Source organism: Dysidea avara, chromosome 14 (genome assembly GCF_963678975.1).
Source record: "Dysidea avara chromosome 14, odDysAvar1.4, whole genome shotgun sequence".
NCBI lineage: Eukaryota > Metazoa > Porifera > Demospongiae > Dictyoceratida > Dysideidae > Dysidea > Dysidea avara.
The window spans coordinates 6,073,125-6,100,495 of record NC_089285.1 but is presented as its reverse complement, the minus strand read 5'-3'; the positions used below and the strand labels follow the sequence as shown (position 1 = coordinate 6,100,495).

The 27,371-nt window shown below is 39.0% G+C and overlaps 1 protein-coding gene across 14 annotated transcripts; it reads left to right on the top strand.

Moving 5' to 3' along the window:
• Positions 1 to 71: 71 nt before the first annotated feature.
• On the top strand, positions 72 to 27,014 carry LOC136244465 (notchless protein homolog 1-like). 14 transcript variants are annotated; one of them, XR_010695258.1, is made up of 16 exons: positions 72 to 181; positions 2,987 to 3,141; positions 3,383 to 3,428; positions 3,627 to 3,706; positions 11,477 to 11,553; positions 12,246 to 12,344; positions 12,457 to 12,545; positions 13,605 to 13,781; positions 14,289 to 14,313; positions 14,363 to 14,438; positions 15,929 to 15,947; positions 15,998 to 16,092; positions 17,668 to 17,768; positions 22,059 to 22,265; positions 22,403 to 22,548; positions 26,530 to 27,014. XR_010695258.1 is itself a non-coding variant. In XM_066036079.1 (16 exons), exons 7-10 carry the CDS (start codon positions 12,519 to 12,521, stop codon positions 14,380 to 14,382), a joined length of 231 nt encoding a protein of 76 aa, XP_065892151.1. In that variant the 5' UTR covers positions 72 to 181; positions 2,987 to 3,141; positions 3,383 to 3,428; positions 3,627 to 3,706; positions 11,477 to 11,553; positions 12,246 to 12,344; positions 12,457 to 12,518; the 3' UTR covers positions 14,383 to 14,438; positions 15,929 to 15,947; positions 15,998 to 16,092; positions 17,668 to 17,768; positions 22,059 to 22,265; positions 22,403 to 22,548; positions 26,530 to 27,014. The 14 variants fall into 14 exon arrangements, 1 of the variants encoding a protein (XP_065892151.1); XM_066036079.1 differs by having other exon boundaries at positions 13,605 to 13,763; XR_010695263.1 differs by lacking the exon at positions 13,605 to 13,781.
• The last annotated feature ends 357 nt before the right edge of the window (positions 27,015 to 27,371 follow it).

The following is a 27,371-nucleotide window of genomic DNA, read 5'->3' as shown; positions in this document are numbered from 1 at the left end:
GACGAATCGTAGGGGCGCGCGCTATTTCAGAGGGATTTCTGTGCCTCATGGGCGTGCGTCTGCTTTGTGATCACGTGATGTAAGAATCCACGTGATACTGCAATGTGCGATTTCGGGCGCGATGAAGACAGTTCAGTGGACAGTGCGCTGATTTAGCAGACGTCGAGAACATGAAATACAGGTATTATAATGTCACGTGTGTACTTTCGAGACAGCAGGCAACGCGGGAAGGGCGCTAGGCCTATGACAGGAAATACTGCTACACGGGTACTTTGCAAGTTCAATCCTGTGACCTTGATCACACTTAGAAGTCCAATAACGGAAAATCGAAACCCATAATATAACACCATTTTCACATGGACACCCAAAAGTGGGGCCGGGTTGAATAACCCACTCCACGAGAAGCTACGCGTAGCGGGGAAAGGTATATAAATGCGCACGAGTTAGCTGTTTTAAATACTGAAACTTACCCTTGAACTTACCAGAGGTCCTTGGTAGAAAACAACTACACCATATCAAATAGACTAAACAATTACAATCTCTGCTACGACAGCTTAAAAGTCTTGGTAGGAGCATGCATTAAAATATTTGTGGGTGCTGTCACTGCTTTTATTCTGGGTGGGTGTAATTGAGGCTACACCATCATTGGTATTGACTCCAGTAACAATGCTGTGATCATTCAGCTAACAATTGACCAATTAGCTTAGTCTGAAATTATAAAATGCTATAAGAACTACCTGTACAAGATCAGTCATATTAGATAACTGATATCAGATCAGTACAATATCGATAGATCGGTAATAAATTTCCTAGATCAGATTGGTATTGGTAAAGCTCAGAAAAGTTGAATCGGTACATCTCTAATGAATGTGTCTACATTTATGGGTTCCCACACTGTCATCATATTTAATTCAATCTTGCATAGCTACAAGTACACAAAAAAAAAGGAATTTTCAACTACCAGGTGCCATGCAGCTAGCTAACTCATCTGAAATTAACCAAATATGTATTACTATTTTATTATGTTGTGCAACAACACATAATTAATTCTAAAGGTAAATAACTCACAGTGATAAACAAACATAACAACACACATAAGAGAATGTATATACTATTAAATATTAATTCTCGGATTTCATAATTCATGAAATTTTTGTAATTCTTCAATTGCATTGCTATGCACTGCTAAGGAAGCGCTTGTTAAACAAACCACTTTTTAACAACATATGCACAGACGTATCTTCTAAACTGTTTTATAGTTTGACTATAGTGTTTTCCCCACAAATTCTTTCGACAAAACCTCAAAGCTGCTCTTCATTTTTGTTCACGTGCGTTGGGGATAAGCCCCCTTTCCAACTCGAAGGGATAGGCTATTCCTGGTAGTCTACGAGGCCTGCACTGTTGTTTCTCAATTGTTAAATGCCTGTAAAACCCGTGATTCACAAAGTCTGAGGAGAGTCACCACACCTGTATTTCAGACTGCTGAAAAGAAACCACTTCAGAGCAAAGTTTACCTGTGTGTAAGTTAATGCAGACTTCATTTCACTTTACTTCCTGCTTTTACTATTTAACGATTTTGCTCACGTGGGTGCATGCGGACAAACATAGATAGGTAGATATATAGGTACACACACACCCACACACACGCACCCACACACACACACACACACACACACACACACACACACACACACACACTTTTACAAATACAATTTCAGTAAACCAGTCACGCGCTCACAGATGGCCGGCCTGTGGGTGTGCACCTGGTTAAAAGTACTGAAACAAGCTGGAGTAGTGCACAATATTAAATCACAGTAAAAATATAAGAAGTCCCTACTGTGCCCAAGATAACATAATGGAAATGCACAGTAGGGATATAACACTTCTTATTGTTTTACTGTGATTTAATATTGTGCACTACTCCAGCTTGTTTCAGTACTTTTTATCAAAGTGCTTTATTCCCTACTCTAGTTGAAAGCTCCAAATTTTTATGTACTTGTTTAATGGGTTATTGTCGTGCAGAGCATTCTCTCCTCCTCTAAGCCATTCTACCATCCAGATTTCTGGCTTTAGCCATTACCAAGCTCAATTTTTTCCTGTGCATCTGTTTACTTTAATATTATTGTCTGGTTATCTCTCAAGGGAACTCAACTGACAGTACGATTGTGAATTTCCCTTCTGACTTGATGCCTGACATCTTCGAATGGAATACTAGCAAAGTTGAAAGCCTGTTTCTATTTTGTTGGAAATACTTAAGCCTGCCCCAAAGGCTTGAAATACAACAAACTCTATGTACTGTATACAGTGAAGCCATCACCACCTTTGTCTATATAGAAAATCTGGTTGCAGTCGATTTCGGAGAACTTGACGAAGTTTATACAGTCCTAGTGGCTAGTACGTCACTGTTAGTAACGTGATTGGTCAGATCAAACATTTCTTCACATTGTCTTCTTCCCTGTCACTCTAATCCCATCAACCATACACCTTTCATGAGGTGTCACAAAAAGACTCAGTCTAGTGGATTGCCAGTAAAGTGTGATGTCATTGCTTATTAAAGAAGGAACCATATGTTGTTGTCTGTTGACCATATTTGGCTATAAACAGTATAATAGGGAACATCATGTATCTACAGTGGAACCTCTATTTAACGGACACTTTGGGACCAACCAATTTTGGTGAAATTTTACTGTTATAAGGAGGTTGTCCTCTTTCAGAGGTAAAATTGTATTGGTAAAGGTCTATAGGGACTTCAGTAACTGTCCTTTATAAGGAGGTTAAATGTACAGTGTCCTTTACAGGGTGGGTCCATTAAAAGAGGTTCCACTGTAGCTTTAAAATGGCACAGTAGGATTTATTCCAAATGCACTTTTAAATTTTAAGGTCTTGATTGACATTTTCATGGAATTGCCCATGTGCTGTGTGTCTGTATTTGCCAGGCTCAGCAAACTTGGTTGCTGTTATTGTAGTTCAATTTGTTATTTCACAGGATAAGATCTCCTATAAATTTTTTGTTGGTGATCATCGAATAGACAAGAGCCTGAAGGAGACACTGGAACAGTTAAAAGATGAGAAATACAGTACCAGCCACAGGCCAGGTTTAAGGTTCAAACACAGTGACGAGATGTACCACTAGTATACCAGGTATGTCTGTCTGTGTGTATGTAGATGTACAGGTTACTTATTATAATCAGTGAAGTGTGTTTATGCTGGACTGGGATTATCATGTGATGTGTTTAGTTGTAAACATGTCCACATTTTGTGGGGAGTCTCAGAGGTGTTCCTGTTAGACCATTACTACAGCTAAAAGTTCATACTATGAACTTGTATGATAAAGAGCACTTCATATTGATAGTGATTACTATGTTCCTGTTGTTACACACAGGTCACAGTGAGGCTGTCATAGCAGTATCATTTAGTCCTGATGGAAGGTGAGTGTGTGTATAAGGACCTTATGAAATGTCGGAAGTTTGTGTAGATGTGTGTATTGATTGTAATTACAGTCCAGCTCCATCCTCAGTATTACAATTGGGTTCTTTTGAACCAATTGCTGCAAAGTACAAGTGTGCTTGTTTGTGTGTGTGTGTGTGTGTGTGTTCGTTCATATATCTTATCATTATGTTGTACAGGGGTCTAGCTAGTGGATCAGGTGACTGTACTGTTAGATTATGGGATAGCAGTACCGAGACTCCTCATCATGTTTGTAAAGGTGTGTATAGTATAGTGTGTACTGTGTACATGTGTTGAAGATACAGATCACATGGTAGACACTGTGTATAACAAGGATACAATCATATAATAGTCTCCATAGCTGTATAATACAAATCATTAATGTGCAATAGTATATACAAACAGTTCAGTTATCACATGTCTCTTACGAGTCCTCAGTGTCCTGCCAAGTCTATGAACTGTCTTGGCAACTTGTCCAGTAGTCACAGGATGTGGTCTAGTTGTGGAGGAGATGATGTCTAATGTAGAATGAGTTGACTGTGTCTGAGCTCACTCATAAGTAAACAGGAGAGTTCTACAGTCTTGTTCCATTGTGGTATTCTGTGTATCAAGGGGTGCATTCTTTTGATGTGGACTGAGTATTTGGCAGTGTCTAATACTGTCTATACTCAGTAGTGCAGTTGATAGTCATTTCTATAACCATCCAAGGTCCTGTCTATTGTGCATCTAGCTTCTTCATTGCTAGAAGGACTTGTTGTCCAGGGGCTAGCTGAGTATACTCTTTCTCTTTTATAATTATGAGTGTTCCTGCTGATCTGACACGTGGCATGTACTATCTCATTTTACTAGAAGGAGTTTCTCCTCAGCTCCTCATTGTAGTCAGACTGATAGATCAGTACTGGTTAGGTAGCCGCTGACAGTTAAACAGGATCTCATAAGGAAGACAGTTCAGTAGTGACATGTTTGGTATGTAGTTACGTGAGCAGTAGGAGCTGTGAGTGTTCTTCCTGTTCCACAATCAATAACTGACTATTGTTGAGTAGTGGAAGACTTGACTTTGTGACCACAAAAGATGGACTAGTATAGTCAGCTACAATCGTCATTGTTTGTATTGACTTAACCACTCTGTGCAACAAGGGGGAATTAGTAAAACGCAGAATATGGAATTGCGGAATAACGAAATAAGCGAAATTAATCTTTTGCAGATTGTAGAAATATTATATGCTCTATAGTAATTATGCTTTATTTACCTTGTAACAGCTCTGCATGGCGCACCACGGCGATGGATAGAACAGCAGCCGGCGAGCATTAAATGGGACGAACACACAACCAATCACCCTAGCACAATCTACCTTCGCTAACTTTACTTAGCTACACTCTTGATTCAAACTTGAAGAGTTTTGAAATCCATTTAAAGACACACAACCACTGGACTTCCCTACTGAACTCTAGTGTGACTCTAATAAATTCTGTCGTATGCGCATGAAGGGCAGCTAGTTTAACCTAAGAATAGAACTAGGTCTTGGCGCTTTGTAGCTATATCAACTAAGGAGTATAGATAAGTAAGTTTAGCGAAGGTAGATCGTTCTACGGTGATTGGTTGTGTGCTCGCTTGTCCCATTTAATGCTCGCCTAGCTGCTGTTTAGCTATCCATCGCCGTGGCGTGCCATGCAGAGCTGTTGCAAGGTGTAAATAAAGTACGATTGCTATAGAGCATGTAACTATTTGTACAATTTGCAAATGGTAAGTTTTGCTTATTTCGTTATTCCGCAATTCCGTTATTCCGTATTCCGCGTTTTACTAACTCCCGAAACAAGGTGGGGAAAGTTGTATTCACTACCAAAAGCATGTTATACCTCTAATACGTCGATAAAGCATTAGGCCATTTGGACAGGGAATCGGTTTATTGGTTTGGTCTACCAGTAAGATGAACAATATTTGGAAGTTATACACATGAAGTTCTAAGGGCAGACATTGTGATCAAGCCCTGCTAGACTTTGATGACCCAAGTATTTGTAATGTACAAATAGTCAGGTAATACCTAATCTTCATGGTGGCCCATATCATTGCCAGACACTGTTTTGTAGCTTTGTGCATACTCAACAACATCACTATAGGTTGTTGACAGGACAGCCCCAAGTCCCACATCTGAGACATCTGTAGGTAATGTAAATGTGTCACCACAAGCAATTACAATAGTGATTACTTTAGACCATTAATCTGTCATGTTCAACTGCCCACTTATGGACTACCTAGTGGCTGGGTAGTGTCTAATCACTGGACTGGACTACTGGACTGACATATTTTAAAGTTTTACACACTTTTAAGGGTGGGATTACTGTGCATTTGGGTGACTGGTGACAACATTTCATCCTTGAGTGGTGAATATGATACTAAAAAGTACAGTGTAGCTGTGATAAGTCAAATGGATTCAATTAAATCGATTCTAATCACTGCTTGACAGTATTTACTGATATAGATAGTTGTATCACAATGATCTCGTGTGTCTAACAGTGAAAGAAACATTTTTGGGCATACACACATGTCAGTATATCTGCTATACAGTAACATAATGGTGTGTGTGAACACACAAACTAGTCACATAACTGGTTATGTACCACTCTGCGTGGGCAGTTCAAAGGCACCGCCAGTGCCATAATTTGTATATTGCACTGCTGCAGACTGCAGCGAGTGCATTATAACTTATAACGCACTGGTTGCAGTTTTGTAGACCACAACGAGTGCATTATAAGTTATAATGCACCGACCGTAGTGCAATATACAGATATTGCACTGGCTGCGGTTTTGTGCAGCATAGCACAAGTGCCGGTGGCGAAGACCACTACGACACCTCACCTAATAGGTGGAAGGACACTTCACAGATCACTCGAATTCTTTTATAGCCTGACATGTAAAGGTCGATTGTGGGCCATAACGTCACCAATACGTATAATGTTTACAAGCAGCCAATGGCGATCGAAGAAGCCAACACGGGTGGCCACAACTCTAGTCTACATATATATAAACGTACTTATACACCTTACTAGTCTGGTGCCATCTTAGCCCATATTAAACTGTAGTCCACTTCGAGAATGACTCAATAAAACAAATATATTCTAAGTAATACTAACCTTTACATTCGATTGTGGTAACCAGTTTTGTCATGCCACCAGATTCGAGTTTAGCCAGTGTGAATAGTAAGAATTAGACTAGTATCATTTAGTAGTTGGGTTTTGTTTACTTAAAACATCTATTTAGCTACTTTTTTTCGCTCGAGGGAATCACTATGGCGATTAGTCTGGCGCTTAGTCTATATGGCGATTGAGTGATCACGCTGGCATGCTGAGCACTACATAATGAGAGTCGAACAGCGAATGCAGGTTAGTGATATAACCCATAGCGTACTAGCTTTCAATATCTCAGGTGGCTGCAGTACTGCAGGGGGAACGTCATCGCAACGTCCGGCTTGGTTACCCACAATTGATGTTAGAAACCTGGCCTTTATAAGCGTTACAGCTGTCTTGTGAGACTCTCCCCACCTATTAGGTGAGTGGTACATAACAGTTATACAACGTGCACTCGTGCTCTGCCTGTATAAACGCACTTGCCTTCGGGCCTAACGGCCCTCAGGCTCATGCGTTTATATCAGGCAGAGCACTCGTGGCCGTTGTATAACTATATAATATTTCATTACTGGAATGAAATGTCTGTATTCTGTAAATGGGGCACGCTACTAATTCCTATGGCTTCACATGCAAAATCTTGGTTTTCATTGATCTATGCTTGCTTTCCACTCCCTTTTGTATCAGATGTGTTTATGGTAATTAAAAATCACCATCTCCAGTTAGAAGTACTGACTGTAAGACTCAGTTTAGTATTTTAGACCTAAAGAATGGGAATTCTACAAATTATGAATCTAGTCTCACAGTTTTAGTAATCTTCTCTTTTGAAGCCATAGTAGTCATTCCTAAAAATCTATTTCCATACTTTTAAAGATAATGCTATTACAAGCCACAGCAAGAATTTTTGGGGACTTTCACAATTAGCTGTAGGAGGAGAATCAATTTTAGTGTTAAAATTACAGTGTTTTGTAACCATGCGATAATTTGTACATACTTCAGAGGATTTCAGTCAGATTTGCACTAAACATAAGTTCAATGTCTCAACTACAACATGTGTTACTCATCAGGTGGAGAACAGTATCTGTGTTGCTTTTACAGCTTCACATAAAACACATAATTTTATTGATGTAAGCCATAGGACATAGTTGCTTGCCCCCTTAATTGTATTACAATGTCATTTAGCTGTTAATAGGAGTAGAAAATTGCATTGTCATAGCACAATGGCATACAGTACGGCACACAGTACATACAAGTTATAAAAGTACGTAGGTTAATTTAATGTGTCCCTATTGCACAATTACATATCATGGACTCCAGTGACTAGTCACCAATTCGCAATATGCATATGTTATAGAAAGTTGTATCACAATAATCACGTGTGCCTCTATGAGCGAGAGAAACATTTCTGGGTATACCTACATGTCAGTATCTGCTATACAGTAGAGCGGATACTATCAAGCAGTGGATAGAATACATTTAATTGAACCCATTTGACTTATCAGAGCTACTTTTTAGTATCATATTCACCACTCAGTGTTGAAATGTTGTTACAAGCCACCCAAATGTACAGTAACCCCACCTTAAAAATGTGTAAAACCAAAAAAAATGTCAGTCCAGTAGTCCATTCCAGTATTCCAGTCCAGTAGTCCAGTATAAATGATCGTGGCAAAACATGGTTGCATTGACCACATCTTCTGACCCCATTGCACCACGAGAGCCAATAGTGCAGATGTTCTGATTTCAAATTAATCTGCATCGTAAAGTTATTTTTAGTTGTACTGCTCTTACTTAGCTGAATGTCTGACCACAAAAAATGTGGACCACTATAGTGGGGCAAAGATTCAATGTTTTCAGCAAAGTACAGTACGTTTCCAGCAGTGTTTTCATCATGCCATCCTGGATATTGGTACTTTTTCTTGGTTTGCAAAGGCACCCAATTTTCACTGGAACATGGTAGGGGCTTGAGAATTGGAAGAATATGCTTTCCTTTTCCTGTTCTTGTGCTCTGCTGTCTTAGATACAGATGTCTGCAATTTTTCATTAGGCACGTTCAACTGTGGAAGCAATACTGCTTCTTGACTGGTCAATGCATTTCTTCCTTTAGATGTTGGTTCTAATTTTGCGTATACTCCTTGAATGGTTGTAGCTGCAGATCCAAAAATAGCTAATTTAATTGCACATAGAATATATCCTGCTGCAGCACACTGATGAATAAAGTACCTCCACCATTCCTTAGATAGTCCATGAGGACTCTTCCCATATGCTGAAGGATTTGCCTTGACAATATTTTGCATCCAAGCAACATTTCCACCCCTCAGCCATGCAGTAATTTTCACCTCACCTAAACTTTTCAATTCATCAATAGCTTGTATAAGTAAGGCTAATTCTGGTTTTCTGTCTGTGAGCATACCTATGGTTTGATCACAGATATCACAACCTTACTTGGGGTAAGTAATGTCAGACAGTTCTTCTCCAAATAACTGAAGAAGCAATTTTCTTATTGTGCAGCATCATCAATGTCACTAGGACGATGCTGCCTTGCCATGTCTCTAGCCCAGTACCCAACATGCTGTATGTCATTATCATTATAGAAAATGTACACATAAGACTGTTTACCATCCCTTCCTGCTCTTCCAAACTCCCGTGCCCATGCATGGAGGCAAACCATTCCATGTGACAAACCTTACATTACTCTTATTTATACCAAGCCCAAATGCATGTGTGGCAACAATCACCTGGACATCTCCACCTTTCCATTTGATGTAGGCTTCTCTCTTCTCTGATTCTTTCATTTTGCCATAATATCCAATAGCCAGCACATCCCTCTCCCTCAAAGCTAAAACAATAGGTCCTACGTGACAGGCAAATAATGCTACATTGCCCCTTAATCAAATCTGTTATGAGATCTACAAAATTGTTGAAATCTCTGGAGTCTAATGAAACAGATTGTTTTGAGCCATCTTACCTTGTAGAATTTCACACTCTAGCAGCCAAATAAATGTTCGCATGATTCACTGAGCTTCTCTCAATTAAAGGATCGTGCATAAAAGACCTCAATTTTGCCTCTACTTGAAGAACAACAGTGGCAGAGAGAGCCACCAGAGGAACATTGGGAAAAAATGCATGTAAGTCTTCAATTTTCTGTATGTTTGTCTGAAGTCTTGCCAATCATAGACGAGATGTGCTTCGTGTATGGCTACTGGACCCAATTGATTGTTTGCATTTAGTGCCTGAACCTTTACATGGTTGTCTTTGTCACTAATCAACCATTCTAGGTTCACAAAAACCACTGCTGCACTCAAATCAGCACTGAATACCTTTTTTTCAGCATTGGGATCTACTTGAGCTGATCCCAAGTAAACAACCCAAGTTTTCCAACTCGTGTGTCTGATCTTGCATCAGAATAATGGTTGGCGTAATTAAAAGTGTCGATTGCTTTGTATAAACAGCTTGAAATTGATAACACAGGCTTTTACCACTGCCAGTGTGTTGAATAACCAACTAATCTGTTTTTTCTAAGACAGCATCAATTATGCGACTTTGAAACTCATTGAAATTTAAATGAGTTAAATGAAAATATTCAACAAGTACACACCTTTTGGCAGCTCCATCTAAATCATAAGATGAGAGCAATACATTAAACTCATCCATATCACTGCAACTGTTGTTGAATGACCTTTCCTATATCACAAAAAAACATGGGTAATTGTTGAATTCATATTGAAGTCCATGACATTCAAACGTAAACAACATAAATGAGCTCATTATTTTATTTTAAACACATGACTATAAAGCAGTTTTGTGGCATTGTAATCATACAGACCTGGGATTTTCTTTCCAGCCAAAAATATCACCCTAAAACCAGCCTCAATTTCCTGTCATGACAGCTTGGCAACATTGGTTAGTCACAGCTAAGCCCAAAAATGTAATCAGACTAGCCCCAAACCCTTTTCTACGGAATTTTAAAAAAGCTTCTATTCAACATAATTTTATGCCAACTGACTAACTAACTAACTAACTGATGCCTCTAGCCAAGCATAACTTGACAATGGATAAGACTATGGGCTTGATTTCTTCATTGTTCGGCATTGCTTCATCCCGAGATGTGTCTTTTTGCCATGTCAACTGTAGTACATACAATACATGAATCATGGACTTGCCTTTGTCCTCCTTTGTGTCCTAGTTCTTTTCGCTGACAATGCAGGTATTGATTTATGATAGTGTGATGTGGCTGTGTTGGCTATTATGCTTATTGCCCATATTTTCCATGGTAACTGGATCGATTGCAGAGACGCTTCTCATACTGTTCTTTGTTTGTAGTGCTGTGTAATGGGTGGAGCATAGGTGAAAACAGAGCGTGGTGGTCACCTCTCTTTCCGTTACATAATTGTTTGTTGGGGTACCTGTTCTGATGTAAAATTACTTTATTCTGGTGTGCATGGTGCCATTCTTTCTTTTAATGTGGTATGCGTGGGCTCATTATGTTATGAAAAAATAAACAAACAAACAAGTAGTAGGAATTTTATAGGGATCAAACTCATCAAAGCAAAAAAGTAGTGAAACAAAGGAATAGCTAAAAGTGGTGAAGGTTGCCTATACCTGCAGTGGACATTTAATCCCTAATTAAGTCATGGGTATAGACTGAAGTTTAGGGCTTTAATGTCCACTAGTATATCAACAGGTATAGACAACCTTCCAACTTTTACTTGTTTCACTAAAAATATAAGCACTGTGGTTCACAATTAATTCCTACAATGGTCACATCAAAGGTATCATTTTAGGTGTTCATATTGTTGTTGAAATGTGCTTGTATAGCTAACACAATTGAGTGGTACCTTATTGTAGTGTACATACTAAAAGGTTGATGTAGTATCTTATCTTTCTCTCTTGCTCTACATACATGTAGCTCACTGCCATTGGATCCTCAGTATTGCCTGGTCACCAGATGGGAAGAAGATTGCATCAGGTTGTAAAGCTGGCAAGGTGAGTGAAATGTGTGAAGTTGTCCACCTCATTTCCCTCTACCACCCTTAATAATACTCTTACTACTACTACAGTGGAACCTGTGGTCAGAGATATTTGGTCTTTATAGAGAGGTGGCTGCCTAACTCACTATCATATCTCTGTAAAGCAGCCATAGGCCACAAACTAAGGTTTGACCTTTATACAAAGGTTCCTGGGATTATAGCTATCCTCACACATGCCTACTCTTCAATCCATTACTTACATAACAGGCATAAACAAAGTAGCAGAAACCAGAAAGGATGACCAACAAGAGCGAGAAACCACTATATGGAGACATTATCACTAGGCTGCCTTGCTACAAAGCCAGTGAAGGGTTTTTATACTGGAAAGACAGTTACCTGGCAACTACACAACTGTAAATTCCGAGATAAATTCAAAAAATTTGCATATTGTGGGGTGAGCTTTAATTGCAATCATGTGAAGAGACAAAGCCATGAAGTGGCTATAAGCTTATCTATACAGAACACAACTGTGAGTATAAAATGTTATAGAAGTATAAAGTAGTGTAACTGGTTTACTCACTGTTATGACTTGCTGTGGCTGCTTTGTGAGAGGCTTTTTTGTATAACGAAGTGCTTCCAAAAGCTGGCTGTTATATGTGTTGTAGAGGTGACCGCTTAATGCAAACTATTTCTGTACAAACTGTTTAGGAATCGGTCGGGACCAGTCACATGGCCATTTTGCTGAGGTGACCGCCCAACTCAGGTGACCGTTAAGAGAGGTTCCACTATACTACACAGTTATACACAGTATGTTAATACAACACTACTACATAGTGTGAGACATATCCAATACTTATGTGAAAATTTCTCTTCTACACACCACGATACAATTGTTATCAGTTTATCATACAATCTACAGGTGTGTATATGGACTGGTAAACAATTGGGGAAATTCCTAACTGGCCACAGACAGTAGATAACATGGTTGTCATGGAGACCAATGTATCAGTAAGTATGCTCATATACAGACCATATATAGACGTTCTGCATATAGTTGTGAGACTGAATTGTATGGGACTTGTAAATGTGAAGTCAAACTGTTGGAAATGATCAGTGTGGACTTAGCTTTTACCTCCATTAGCTTTTATTGTGATGCCAATGGAAAGTATAGTCAATTAGCTACATGTAGGTCTACATGTAACAACCACTGTAACATTTTATTCTAGAAGCTGTACAAGCTTTATGCTTGCTTTCGACTTTTGGTCCTTGCGTACATTTATCATTAATTGTGTTGGTAGTTATAACACTTTGTGTACTGCGATCATAACAGCCTGTGCTTGTATACACTATATTTTGCATTGATAATTACATAATATTTTATGGTACATAATTCGTGTTAGGGATCCTGTATATGTACTCCACACTATAGGATGGTAGTGTATGTACTCCACACTATAGGATGGTAGTGTATGTACTCCACACTATAGGATAGTAGTGTATGTACTCCACACTATAGGATAGTAGTGTATGTACTCCACACTATAGGATGGTAGTGTATGTACTCCACACTATAGGATAGTAGTGTATGTACTCCACACTATAGGATAGTAGTGTATGTACTACACACTATAGGATAGTAGAGTATGTACTCCACACTATAGGATAGTAGTGTATGTACTCCACACTATAGGATAGTAGTGTATGTACTCCACACTATAGGATAATAATGTATGTACTCCACACTATAGGATAGTAGTGTATGTACTCCACACTATAGGATAGTAGTGTATGTACTCCACACTATAGGATAGTAGTGTATGTACTCCACACTATAGGATGGTAGTGTATGTACTCCACACTATAGGATGGTAGTGTATGTACTCCACACTATAGGATAGTAGTGTATGTACTCCACACTATAGGATAGTAGTGTATGTACTCCACACTATAGGATAGTAGTGTATGTACTCCACACTATAGGATGGTAGTGTATGTACTCCACACTATAGGATAGTAGTGTATGTACTCCACACTATAGGATAGTAGTGTATGTACTCCACACTATAGGATAGTACAGTTCACATATGGGATACAAGGCTGGCTCATTCAGTGATGATATTAACTGGTCACAGTCAGTCAGTGACTTGTGTACAATGGGGTGGAGAGGGACTGATATATACCTCATCACAAGATAGGACTGTGAAGTGTGGAGAGACCGTGATGTGTGTGCGTGCATGTGTGTGTGTGAGTGAGTGTGTGCATGTGTGTGTGTGCATGTGTGTGTGTGCATGTGTGTGTGTGAGTGAGTGTGTATGTATGTTTGTGCATGTGTGTGTACATGTATTATCCGTACCCACAAAGTAGGGATGCCACGACATAGAAATTTTTATGTCACATGTCATAGAGGTTTATGTCACGGCATAAGCAATTCTTAAAGTTTCACAACTGAAGCTGTTACTTATGAAACTGTATAGCTATTTTGATTCAAATATGCAAAAATATCAGCTTAAACATCAGCTATATTAACTATGACATCAACAAACAACCAGCATTGCTTGTACTTACTTGTCAATTTTCTCATATTTATTGCATCAAATTTGATCAATATGAATGGAAAAGTGTGCATTATTTGGAGATATTTATGTCACGACAAAGAAGCCTATGTCATATCACTTTATGTCACGACTATCGTGACATCCCTACCACAAAGCAGAATTCCATCATCTTCCATAGGAGTATTATGTTATGTAGGACACTATCAGGATGTGGTCACTGGGTTAGTGGTGTACATGTAGTAGTAACTGGATCATGTGAGCTCCTGTCAGGTGAACATACTGTGTCTTAACACTGACTATGTGTTAAGGACTGGACCATATGAATCAGCTAATGACAAACCAGAAGGTATTGTGTAGTAGTTCTCTGGCTAGTAATGTTGTATGCCCTACCGTATAACAACAAATATTGGCAAAACTGATATTTGGTGATTTGCTATAAAATTGCAGTTGGCAAAAATGTAATTTGGCAAAATGCTGTCACTGAAAAATTGGCGGTGCACACGAGTGGTGTAAGGTGCGTGTTGTAGCGTACAATCCTTTTTGTGCTGAAATATTATGGATTCAGTCACTGCATGCATGAGTCTGGCAGAGTCGTTTTCATGGGACAGGTCTGGATCTGATCTGCTTTAAAGAAAATCCAGGTCCTTCTGCAGTCATGGGTCACACCCACTTATCATGATCATTTGCTGTCTGTAGGCATACGTAGAGCCTCACCCATTTATCAATGGCTGCACACGAATTCATGTCTTGCTACCTGCAAGCTTACGTGGAGCCATGCCCACTATTCAAGTATGAGTTTTTTAGTATCTATTATCTAGTCTAGTCTGTAATCCACACCCATTTGCATGTGATAATTTAAAGGTGTATTTAAGTAGTATCCACGAAGTCACACTTGGGATGTCGAAACCTACTTCTGCAACTGGTATCGAAAGCTTGGACCCAAGGTATCAAAATAATATTGAAGAAAATTTAATTTGGCGGTTTAGTGACAAATCACCAAGTCACCAAATTTAGTTCACCACCAAATTTAATTGATATACAGTATCAGAGACCTCATACATATCTGTATAAAGGGAAATTTTTGAAAGGTTAAATATTCAAAAAATTCGAAGCGACAATGCCTTTTCAATAACATATTTATGTAATTTGCTTACCAGAAAAAGCACCTATCAAACTATAAACAAGGGTAAGTGCTGCATGTTTTCTACTTTATCAGTTAGCTAACTATACGTACTAGGCCACTGGCAAACACGATGCAACCTATACCATGAGTGTCACCATGAGTCTTGAAGCCTAAGAGCTCGAGAAAATTATTATTCCAGCCTGAGTGAAATGATAGTGAATATCTGGAAGTGATGAAAAGCGCTAACTAGTGATGGCTCAATCTGCAGGCCACTCAGTGGATTAAAGCCATGTATAGTCTACCAAACAATATGGTTCAAGCCACAAAGGAGGAATAAGTAGCTAGACACAATTCTACCACATCCTTTGTCTATACTGAACAATCAAAGTAGTAAATTCTACTGTAGCTACATACACGTGATCAATACAACAATTGTTAGCTTCCTCCAGTTAGGTTCATAAATCTGTCTTATCTACAGTGCGACGTGGTAATGGCAGAGAGAAACTGTATCAAATATATTTTTTCGAACTTACCATCAAGCACTCGTTTTTGAAAATTTGACCTTTCGAAAATTTCCCACTATACGGTATCTGTGAAGTTTCTAGAAGCCATTTTGGTATTGTATAGTATATGGAGAAGGCTCTTGATTTTCTAGCCCCTCACGTAATGACATTATTTAATGTGTTGCTAATTTGAATCTCTACTCTACACAGGTGACCTCCACCAGTGAAGGTGAGTACCAGTAATAGGTACTGATAGTACATTGGTTATTACCGTATTAGGAAGTGATCAGTGAAGAACTGCTTGTGTCTGGATCTAATGACTTCACACTGTTCCTATGGCAACCATCCACTGGCCAGAAACCATTGAATGACAGGTAGGTACAATGCAGTACATATCTTATAGTAAATATGTACTATGGTTTTATAGTGTCCTTATTATACGTATACCACTTTTGTGTGGGCGTTCAAAGGCACTGCTTACGGTTTAACCTGCATATTGCCATTCAAGATAGTACCTGCTCATGGCTTTGATGCCCAACCAGCTCAAAGATATTACTTTCATTATATTGGGCGACGTTGATTGTTTAGTTATGGGTTTGAGTTTACAGGTTAGGCTTGGCTCAGTGTAGTTGCTAAGTTTCGACTAGTTGACAGTTACTAAATGAGACGAATGATCAATAACATAATCGTTTGGGCAGTGCGTGGATACGTATTTCTACCCATCCGTGTCAGCCATAGTGTATTTTATTTATTTATTTTATTAGACTTCACAGCACAAGTGCTGAAGGTCAAGCAAGTGTAAATACCACAGCACAAGTGCTTGTGGTATTTAAGATCCACAAGCCAAGTACTTGGGAATTTATATTGATGAAACATTTTCTTGAAACTTCCACGTTACTTCTGTATACAACAAAAAAATGTCCAAGCATATCTGCTGTGCAATTTGAGATAGTGATCAACAAGTGTAAGGGAAAGATTCTACCATTCTTTAGTGTGACCCTTATTACAGTATGCCTGTGTAGTTTGGTCACCCCACACTCTGACTAATATTGATAACTTGAGGGTGTGCTCTTCAGAGTGCTACTCACTTCTAGGCATTCTTCGATTTTCACTGAGTGACGATAATATGTATATAAAAAAAATCCCCCTGGTTTTCAGTAATTCTTGAAAATCAAAAAGCGAGTGTAAACGTACATATAAAGTCGTCTGGCGCCGCCCGCCCCTTCGCAAAAAGTATTCTTTTGCGAAGGGCGGGCGGCGCCAGACTACATATAAAGGTGTGGCATTAGCTGTGTGCAAATATTAGCTAATCATTAAATCTTTAGTTTTGTAATATTGTACAATTAATTGCAATATCTGGTAATTTGTTCCACAATTTAATTGCATCTGGGTAAAAGGAATATTTTAAATGAGATATCTGTGGCTCTAAAATGGTTGCTTGAATCAATTAATGTCCTCGGGTAAGTAAATTATTCCTGATGAGTGAGTTCCCTGTTTCAGTTTCAACAAGATTAACAATTTTATCCATCCCTGATTCCCTTCTAACTAAAGTGTCGTACAGGCTCAGGTCCCTAGAGGGGTAGTTGCCTAATAAGTTGACCCATAAAGAAAAAAAAATGAGAAGTCAAGATGTACTGGCAGAATGCAGGGGAAATCCCAGATCAGGTTGTGTGGCTCCTCAGGCACTTGCAGCTAAGTCACTGCCTGACCTGGGATTTTTTTCTGTATTCAGCAGTCCTCAATTACAGGTCTCTGACTCCCTACTTCACAGGCATACTGTTGAGCTGGGGAATAACAGATTGTCCACCGCATCCCATTTAACATGTTAGTGACACTAAAATACATTGAAAAATCACTACAATATTGCTGCTTTCCTTTGTACTTTTTCTAGTTTAGGGCTTAACACAATGTATATATTTAACTTGTGCTTATCTTTCGCACCTGTACAGGATATAGATAAATGGGAAGGAAGGAATTGGATTTCGGGATGAAAATCGAAGCAGCCATATCAAAGAAAGAAACGTTTATCAAAATCTGTGCCGGAGATGAGGTACGTGATTATGAGCGTAATATTGGTAGTCTTGTATATACCCAAATGGCTTTGTGTGTGGGAGAGGAAAAAGCAAGGGGGTGTCACTCAGGGTCTTGCTGTAGGTCGATCTGCGACTACAGTCAAACTCTAAGTCAACGGTCAAAGCCACAAAATAGCTCTTACAGTGGGTCAAGACGATACGGAAGGTTCGAAACCCACAATCGAAAACTATACGTAGAATTATCAAGTTTACGGGATTATACGTAATTCACAAGAAGTAAGGATCTCCATGAAGATGTTTTAAAGCTCCAACAGAAATTTTGCCGTAATTATAATGATTTTTTCTCTCCTGGCTGCTGGTAGCACGCACTAAAAATATTATACTAGGTTACAAGTGCAGGTGTGTATAGGAAAATAGAGAAATAAGTGGAGGTCAAAAGTTAGACAAGAAATGCTCAAGTCATAGGTCAAAGACAATAAATGCTGCAAGTCAAAGGTCAAGGTGAAATTTTCCCTGATCAAGACTTTGACCGTAGTCGCAGATCTACCTACAGCATGAGCCGACATGACACCCCCTTGAAAAAGGTCTGGTGGATCTCCAGGCTCCCAAAATCCGGGAATAAAGGCCAGCTCCAGGAGTGTTAAATTGGTATTGACAAACCAACTAATGAAGCTAATTTTTATTTACTCAAGCAACTTTGCGCCTCTTGTCATGTACACAGATCACATCTCACTTAGGCTCTCACTTAGGCTCTCACAAGCATCACAGAATGACACTTGCAAGGGGGTGATACTCCATATACCCTGTACTCCAATTTTCGTCCTGGATCAAAGTAAAAAGAAAAATGCCTTGACCCTTTGCTAAAATCCATGCTTGACTCTTGACCAAATTCTTGCATATTTTCATAAAAATACAGTTATGTTGTAACTGTAAAAGTACCAATTGTGGTATACCTTTTACCTGTCTTTTGACCTACTGCAAATTTCTTACTTGACTTTTGTTTTGACCGAGGACGAAGATCAGAGTACAGAATATATAGTGCCTCCCCCTTGATTTGTGAGTGCAGTAAACTATCCATAATGGCCATTGTTGGGAATCAATGCCGTCTGCTGCTGCTGCTGCTGCTGCTGCTGCTGCTGCTGCTGCTGCTGCTGCTGCTGCTGCTGCTGCTGCTGCTGCTGCTGCTGCTGCTGCTGCTGCTGCTGCTGCTGCTGCTGCTGCTGCTGCTGCTGCTGCTGCTGCTGCTGCTGCTGCTGCTGCTGCTGCTGCTGCTGCTGCTGCTGCTGCTGCTGCTGCTGCTGCTGCTGCTGCTGCTGCTGCTGCTGCTGCTGCTGCTGCTGCTGCTGCTGCTGCTGCTGCTGCTGCTGCTGCTGCTGCTGCTGCTGCTGCTGCTGCTGCTGCTGCTGCTGCTGCTGCTGCTGCTGCTGCTGCTGCTGCTGCTGCTGCTGCTGCTGCTGCTGCTGCTGCTGCTGCTGCTGCTGCTGCTGCTGCTGCTGCTGCTGCTGCTGCTGCTGCTGCTGCTGCTGCTGCTGCTGCTGCTGCTACTGTTGTACCCTGATTGAGCTGATTGAGCTGATTGCCTCGCCAGTGGCTGTTAATTACTCCACTTATAACTCAGTCTTCTGGAGAAATAGAATTACAACCAGAATCAATAAAGATACAATTATATTGTTTGTCAACTGATATACTACCATATAGCTGGTTATTTTTGAACCAGACATTTTCGTAGGAACAGTAAAATCTGAATTTCATAGATTTTAATTTCGAAGTACAGGTGGATTTCAAGCAAATAGAGATTCATGTCACAAATTACAAAAATACATAGAGTCTACATGTGCTCGCCTTATCGATGGTATCAAGGATGGAATAACCTCCACTTTCATATCAACTCTGTGATTACATTGTGTGTCTGCATGGAGTTGATACACTATACATTGTATACATATTTGACAACTTCTTGTTCGCAACTCAAACCGGCAGTTAACGGAAGGAAGTGAGGTCATTCTATTTATAGTTTTTGCTTTAAAGGCTTCTATAGCAACAAAATCTTGAGGGAAATACCATTAGTTAGTGCTGTGCCTTGTACCTGGAACCTCCAAAGTACAATCATGGTGGAATTGCTGGTATGGAGGTCTGTGATAGTAGGATGGAAGTCGGATGGTATTGCATTCCACCAGTGAGAAGCAGTAAACCTTAAAAACAATTACTATCATTTTCAGCTAATTTTTTCTTCTTAGGGAAGGTAGTAAAATGTATAGCTTCAAGACTCTTTTTATAATCCTTGTAGTGACAGAAATGGCTAGCCTACCGTTGTTGTGATTTTGTGTGCTTCAATGACTGCCCGCCTGCATCAAAATGAGGAAGTGGCTGATGAGAAACTAGCAATCTACTTTGCCTGGCCTTATTATAATAATAATAATTGTATGTAATATATTATAGGGGATAATTACTATGGTACAGCATGTACCTATTGAGCTGGATCCTCAAAAACATTTAATAACTCATGGATGATGCAATTACAGATGATCTTGAAATTTGGCTCATTTGTAGTACTGCTTGATCCGCTAAAACTATTTTTAAATCTTTTCGTTCAAAAGTCTAACATAATATTTACAGCCAGTCAAAATCTTCACTTTACATTTGCTATGGGAAGCCATAAAATGTTATGTCCATTACAGCCCTTTCTCGAACTTGTAATGGAACCAAACCGCACATGTCTGTTGTTGACACCTTTGCTGTCGCCGTTAATCATCTGATTGGTTGAAATGTTTACTCTCATGTGAAAAAATCCACTTTTAATTTTTAGCTGTTTTTCAGGATCCAGCTCAACTTATACATATTTGAATGATTGTTAGATACTATACTTACAAATAGTTGGGGTTCTAAGCGTTTTAAATAGACCGTTTTTGTGTACTTTTGGATAAAAGCAGGAAACTTGGCAAAGTTTGCATATGACAAACCACCTCAGATTTGACCTTTGGTGTTGTTTACAGACAATGTGATGTTTAAAAACTGTCAGTTTTTCTCTATTGCATGTTTGTTTGAATCCAAAATCCACAAACGTGGTGACGCTCTTGCCCTATAGGCAAGATACTATGCTAAACAACCATCATTTTCAGTACGCTGGCTTGGCACACTGAAATCACAAAATCATTCATTTGGGCTTCAACAATATAGTAACTCATAATCTACTAGTTTATTTAGATGAACAGACTTACATGTATGTAATGCACAGTGCTTATTTTTCATCATAGAAGATTCGCTGCAATACCTGTAGGCATAGGTGGTGGGGGCTGAAGCTGTCCCTCGGTCTGCTGAGGGGGGTCTATATACATAGCCACCCTTAGAATATCTTGCCAAAATTGGAGTGGGGCTAAAAAAGATTGATATATTCTAATAGAATACTAAAATACCCTAATAGAGTAGTCAAAGTGCTTCATAAAAATATGATCCTAAAAAGTACTTGCCTACAGCGGGAATTAAACCACTGACCTTTCACTTTAAGAGTGGATGTGTTACACCTGTACCAAGTATTTCCAACTGCCTAAAGGTTGTTTTGTACTGTAGTCAACAGCTAAAAACTTTGTCACAAAAGGTTTTTATTGACTTCAAATACACTGTAGCGTATTTAGAGTTAAAAAGTTGGTGTTTTAGTTGAAAATGCTTCAAATTGTATGTATAGAATTAATTCTGATGAACTTTGAGACATCGTGAAAATAGGTACAGCTTCTGGGGCCCCTAATCTATACATTCTGGTCACACACCCCTATCACACCCCACCCCCACATCCTCCGCCACTGCCTGCTAGTGTTTGCAACAGTAACACTGTGGTGCCATAGTGGATATTGGTCACTAATCCATTTTACATCTTGTCAAATAACAAACATCAATTTTGTTGCAATAAGCAGGTGGAGCATGACAATAGCGCAGATTAGTTTTACCCCACCCTTAATAGATTTGGTCTTGTGAAAGTTTTTTTGGTCGTAGAAAGGGCTTAGCATACTGAGAATTTGAGCTTGTTGGCAAACAAAACTACCATCATGATTGATGGAGACCTTGCTGAATGTTTTGATGCAGAGAGGTACATTGCATACTTCAGTTAACCAGATATCGAGATTTAATCGAAAATCGAAATTATTTTTAAAATGGTAATCTAGATTATCAGAAAGGGAATATCGCCCAACACTAATCACAACACTGTGAGGAAGAATTGGCTTTTCTTATATTTAAAACTATTAAATAAGTTTCAAATATGCATATCTGACATGCATATAGATTTTTATATTGCTGTTTGTTGTTGATTATAGCCACGTACTATCAAAATGGAATGGAGTCATGTTCAAAGTCTTGCAGGTATTTTTGATGGTCTCTTGAAAAAGATAAATGAGCGGAGCCAAGTGTCAAGAGAGAAGTGCCGTCACCAAAAACAACTAGAGACTCGTGTTCTTTGGAGTGACACAGAAACACAATGCCGTGTTGATTTGAGAGAGAACAAACGTGGAATATTTGTGAAGGTGCATTAATGTACAAATTATTTGTCTACTGTATAATTGCTTACTAGTATCATATACAAGCACAAATTAATATTGTGTATTATACACTTTTTATACTTGTGAAATCACCTAGCTGTATGTACTGTTTTGTTACATAGATACGGGTGATTCAGTGTTCAGATCGCTCAGTTTGTTTATATATCGAGTGGAGATTTAGAAGAGTTCAAAGATGCACTGTCTGCTCTCTTGGAGAAGCGAGAAACTAGTTCACACAATTTGTATTCTAAAAGACCAGCACCTCCAGGTAATTAATAAGAGATTATTATTAATAAGTAAGGACGTCCATAACCAGATAGCATCTTAACTGTACAAATACTTTATATGTATGTAAACAGGGCTGCCGACAGGAAGGGGTGGGGGAACTGGACCACACTTTGTAATGGGACCCAAGGGGGCCTCATACAGTAGTACCTGCCTAATAGCTACATTATCCAACAATAACATAATGGCTATTCATCTGATTCCAGACACCTACTTGTTCAGGCTATTCATCTGGCACTCACCCAAGGACACTAGTTGTATAAAGGTTGATGAGTCCAAGGGGAGCTAGAGTTGGAGCAAGTGCCAACCATAGTATGTCTCAAACTCACCAAAATTTACCTTCATAGCATATACCAAGAGTATATAATAGAAACCAAGAGTGTCGAACAGTGTATTAGCCCATGATTAATGATTGCGTAAAGTAACAGGGATATTTCAGTAATTGTTTGTTTACACAAAATGGTAATTTGAAATGCGTAAGTGGCAACAGGTCTTTGTTTGCCAGTTTTCCATGTTATTCAACCAAGTATTGAACAGTTATTGTACAAGGAAAGTGTAGTAAGGACCCAAGATACTCCAGCTCACTAAAACAATGGTTGCACAAATGAGCATGTTGCCATGCCTTCAGGGATCCTCTTGACAGTGCCAGAACTTTACCAATTCCCTTTTACTCCTATCATGTTTTCGCTTGGTTTAGTGGCCGAATTGGGCTAAATACAGCAAACCTTAATGGTAATGAAAACGAACAATTAGTGATATATCCATGTTACTTTATGCAATCATTAATCATGGCGTAATACACCCGTTCGATACTCTTGGTTTCTATTATATACTCTTGGTAATAGCGTTAGGGTCAGGTTCAGCTTTGGTTTCTTCTTCACTCACGTGTAGTCGTAGCAAACTATTTTTAGATAGGAGGACTCTGTTTATGCAATTGTCAAGCACAGTCAACATGCAAAGCATTATCCCTCTAGGGATCTAGGAACATGCCCCCCATAGGAAAATTTTGAGGGTTTAACCTTCTGAAATTAACGTACACAATGACTGCTCTATTAGATCAACTGACTGTTCTATTAGAGTATTTCGATCTTTTTGCAAACTAACAGCAGAAAATTATTAGAGAGGCTCCAGCCCTCTTTCTCCCCCACTCTGGCTTGCTACGCCTACGCCCAGGTATATAGGTTGTACAGGTTACTTCTTGAATCACATTTACAAGATAGAAAAGTAGAGGAGGTGGGTAGCTAGCAGTGGAAGCACAGTTGGTACTACACTGATCTCACACATCAGTGGTCCATGGTTCTAACCCTGAAAGTGTTGCAGGTTATTATATTTCATTTTAGCAACCTTTTTGTCTACTCATGTGGAACCAGACAAATAGCCTCATACATGAAATGTGCCCTAAGGCTGATAATTGCTGTGTAGTTATTTACCTATTGTATGCTTACTGTCTATTGCTGCAGCTTAATTGCTATTAAACTATCAGTCAGTATACCCATGTCTCAATCCAGTGTTATCCACATCATTTTCTTGTTTAAACACCAGTATCATGTGAGAAGGATCACATGACACTCATGTGAGAAGGATCTCACATGACACAAACTGTGTGTGTAAATGTCCAGAACTTTAGAAAGTTTATTTAGTGTTTATTGGAAGTTTAAGTTTCGTTGCTTAGGTGTGAGATTGAATACCTTGGGTGAGATTGCACTTTAGAGAGAATCACATCAGAGGTATGATAGTTGAATCAATAGCAAGAGAACAGTCATTCTTATCAAACAGTACGATAGTACTGTTTAAGTAGGGATCGGGGTGGATTTGGCGTGCGCCTCAAATTTCGATCCCTCAAAAATCATCCTAGAAATATCTCACACAGCAAATAAACCTTTTACTAAAGAGTCTTCAAGTTTCTAACTTTATTTCTAGCGTTATATATCAGGAAACGACTAGAAAAGTGCTGGAATTTTATTTCTAAAAAATCGCTAAAACAGAAATTTTCGTCTGCCTGCTTGCCTGCCAGCCTGCCTGCCTGACCACATTCACAAGGCTACAGGCCAAACAAAGCAGCGAAGGATCACCATTCTTTGCCACAATATTTAACTCGCTGCTGGGATGTGCCTTTTCGGGTTCCGACGAGTGTCTGCCTTCTGCGCTTTGCCTTTCCTTTTATCTTCAATTACGGATCGTCTTCTTCTTTTCCAGTCACGGAGGCGTTAATAATTCGTATCGACACTTTCCTTAGAGCAGCCGTATTCGGACGCCACAAAACTAATAACGGATTCCGTACTGTAAGGGCAAGTAGATGCCTGTACAGCAACACTTGCAAAGCGATCAAACAGCCTAGTGAAGGAAGAACACACTGCCACGCCCTTATCAATCAGAGCGCGCACTCGTACTTAACGATCAGTGGACCACGCCCATTATTAATGGTCCAGCTGTAACTAATTGTAGAAAACAGGAGATAGAAACCCTGCATGCCTTTCAATTTAGTAATTGAGCAGCTTGCATAAAGCAAGCAGCAAGATCGAGATACTCTAATAGAGCAGTCAGTGCCAAAGATCAATACTAGCTATATACCTATACCAAAAAAAGTTAACAAACCAGTGAATTTAAAAATTGTTAATTTAGAAATGGAAGTAGGGATCAAGCGATAAAAACTACTGAAACAAGTGATTTGAATGATGGCAACTATTACAACATAGCTTTGTGGGGAAATCCCTACTTTGGCATTGAACATATATGGTGACGTGGTGAGATGCCAATGTAAGGATTTCCCCACAAAGCTATGTTGTAATAGTTGCCATCATTCAAATCACTTGTTTCAGTAGTTTTTATCACTTGATCCCTACTTCCATTTCTAAATTAACAATTTTTAAATTCACTAGTACAGTATATAGTCCCTCAGATTTAATTGCGTACTAACGTATCACTCGTGTTTATATGCCAATACCCCTAGAATAGTATTACTGTACATGTTTATCTTTCGTCACACACACACTGTGTTCAGGGACCCACGGAGTGTGCTTTTAAATCTTCCTATTGTTCTTTCTAGTATTTTTTCTTCACCTATTATTCCAGAAATTATTCCCTACACTTTCTAGGAGTAATTCCTGAAATACAGCTAAACATAGATGTTTTTTGACTGAACACGCCCAAGATATTAATTACTGACTCGAAAGTGAAGTGGCCATTATGCTTTGCTTTCAACTATGTTTCACAGCATTACAAACAAAGAATAGTGGGAGAAGCATCTCTGCAATCAATCCAGTCACTATGAGAAATACAGACGATTCCTCAGTATTCACAAATGTAAGAAAGTCATCGCGCTACCACAAATTTACACCTTGCATGGGCTGTCAGCAAAAAGAAATGGGACACAAAGGAGGACAAAGATAAGTGCATGATGCATTCATTGTACATAATGCCAAAAGGCATGTCTTGGGATGAAGCAACATTGAACAGTGAAAAATTCAAGCCTGTAGCCTTAGCTGTTATTGAGTTACGCTTGTTAGTCAGTCAGTAGAAAATTCCATTGAATAATTTTTTTTTTAATTTTGTATATAGCACTCTACTGGAAGCATTAAATATATTTTGGGTCATACTGAAGGCACTTTTGGGCTTGATTATACCTAACCAATACTGCCAAGACACCAGGATGGTGCTGGATTTTGGGTGATATTTTTGGCCAGACAAAACCAAAACCTCCATGATCCTTAGTATACAGTACTATTGTACTGTATGATTATTTCCTATTAATTTATTCTGGAATTATTCTGATTCTATTTACCACCAAATTTTTCTGGCATATTCTGCAGTTCCCTACAATGCACAGTACACACATGCCCTATTGGTAGGTTGTCCATTTGGTGATTGTACTTAGTTGTATGTGCCCCAGGCCTAGTAATTACAACAACTAAATCGTCACATTTATATGATGAATTTAAAGCCAATAATTATACCAATCATTTAGATTCCTATGGAGAGTATAATACTAAAGCAATGATGCCACATGGAGAGAAAAATGTTACAATACAGTGTGATCATTGTGGAAGGCTTAACAATGGGGATGATCAGTCTTGTGCCCACTGTGAAAACCCTAAGACTGCACGGTGGATGAAGATCAAGAAAAGGAATGTAACTCAAAGTACCTCAAGTGTTGATACAGCAACCGCTAGTGGACAGAGCATCACCACAGAGTCCTTAGATGGGTCATTTTTTAATGCAGAAATTTAATATGCTTTGGAACTGCTGCAGCCACGCAAGAACACTGTTGTTATTGTAAGAACAGAAGCAGTTTATTGAAACTGTTTGATGTTGGTGTACTGTTGTAGTATTGACTGATGGATTATAATAGCATGCACTACATAGAGTGATAGACATGATGTCAATATTTAGTATTTGTATTAGGGCTGAAACAAATAGTAATACTTACGGGTACTCATTAAGGATTTTCGTACTCGGATAGTAAAATTGGTACTCTAGTACTCATTAAGATCATGTGACCCAGCTCACATGATGAATTGTCATCAGGGAGTGACACAATGAAGACTGTAGAGTTTGATTGGCATAATTTCTTGTCACATCAGTACTTTAATACAGTGTGTGTATCATTGTTGTTACTTGAAAAAAGCTGTGAACTGTTAAAGGTTGGTACAAAACATGTCAAATGGGTATGACTACTTGTAACTAGTAATTGTGAGTACACGATCATTAACTCTAGAGAGTACTTGACTACTAAAAAACGATGATTGTGTCAGCCCTAATTTGTATCGTACAGTACGGTACTACTGTATAGGGATCGATCATGAAGAA

What these genes read in the sequence shown, in the direction of transcription:
- LOC136244465 (XM_066036079.1), top strand. Translation starts at nt 12,519, where the DNA reads ATGGTTGTCATGGAGACCAATGTATCA. An exon ending in TCATGGAGACCAATGTATCA is followed by an intron (nt 12,546 to 13,604) that starts GTAAGTATGCTC and finishes TCCACACTATAG; the next exon opens with GATAGTACAGTTCACATATG. An exon ending in TATCAGGATGTGGTCACTGG is followed by an intron (nt 14,314 to 14,362) that starts GTTAGTGGTGTA and finishes AGCTCCTGTCAG; the next exon opens with GTGAACATACTGTGTCTTAA.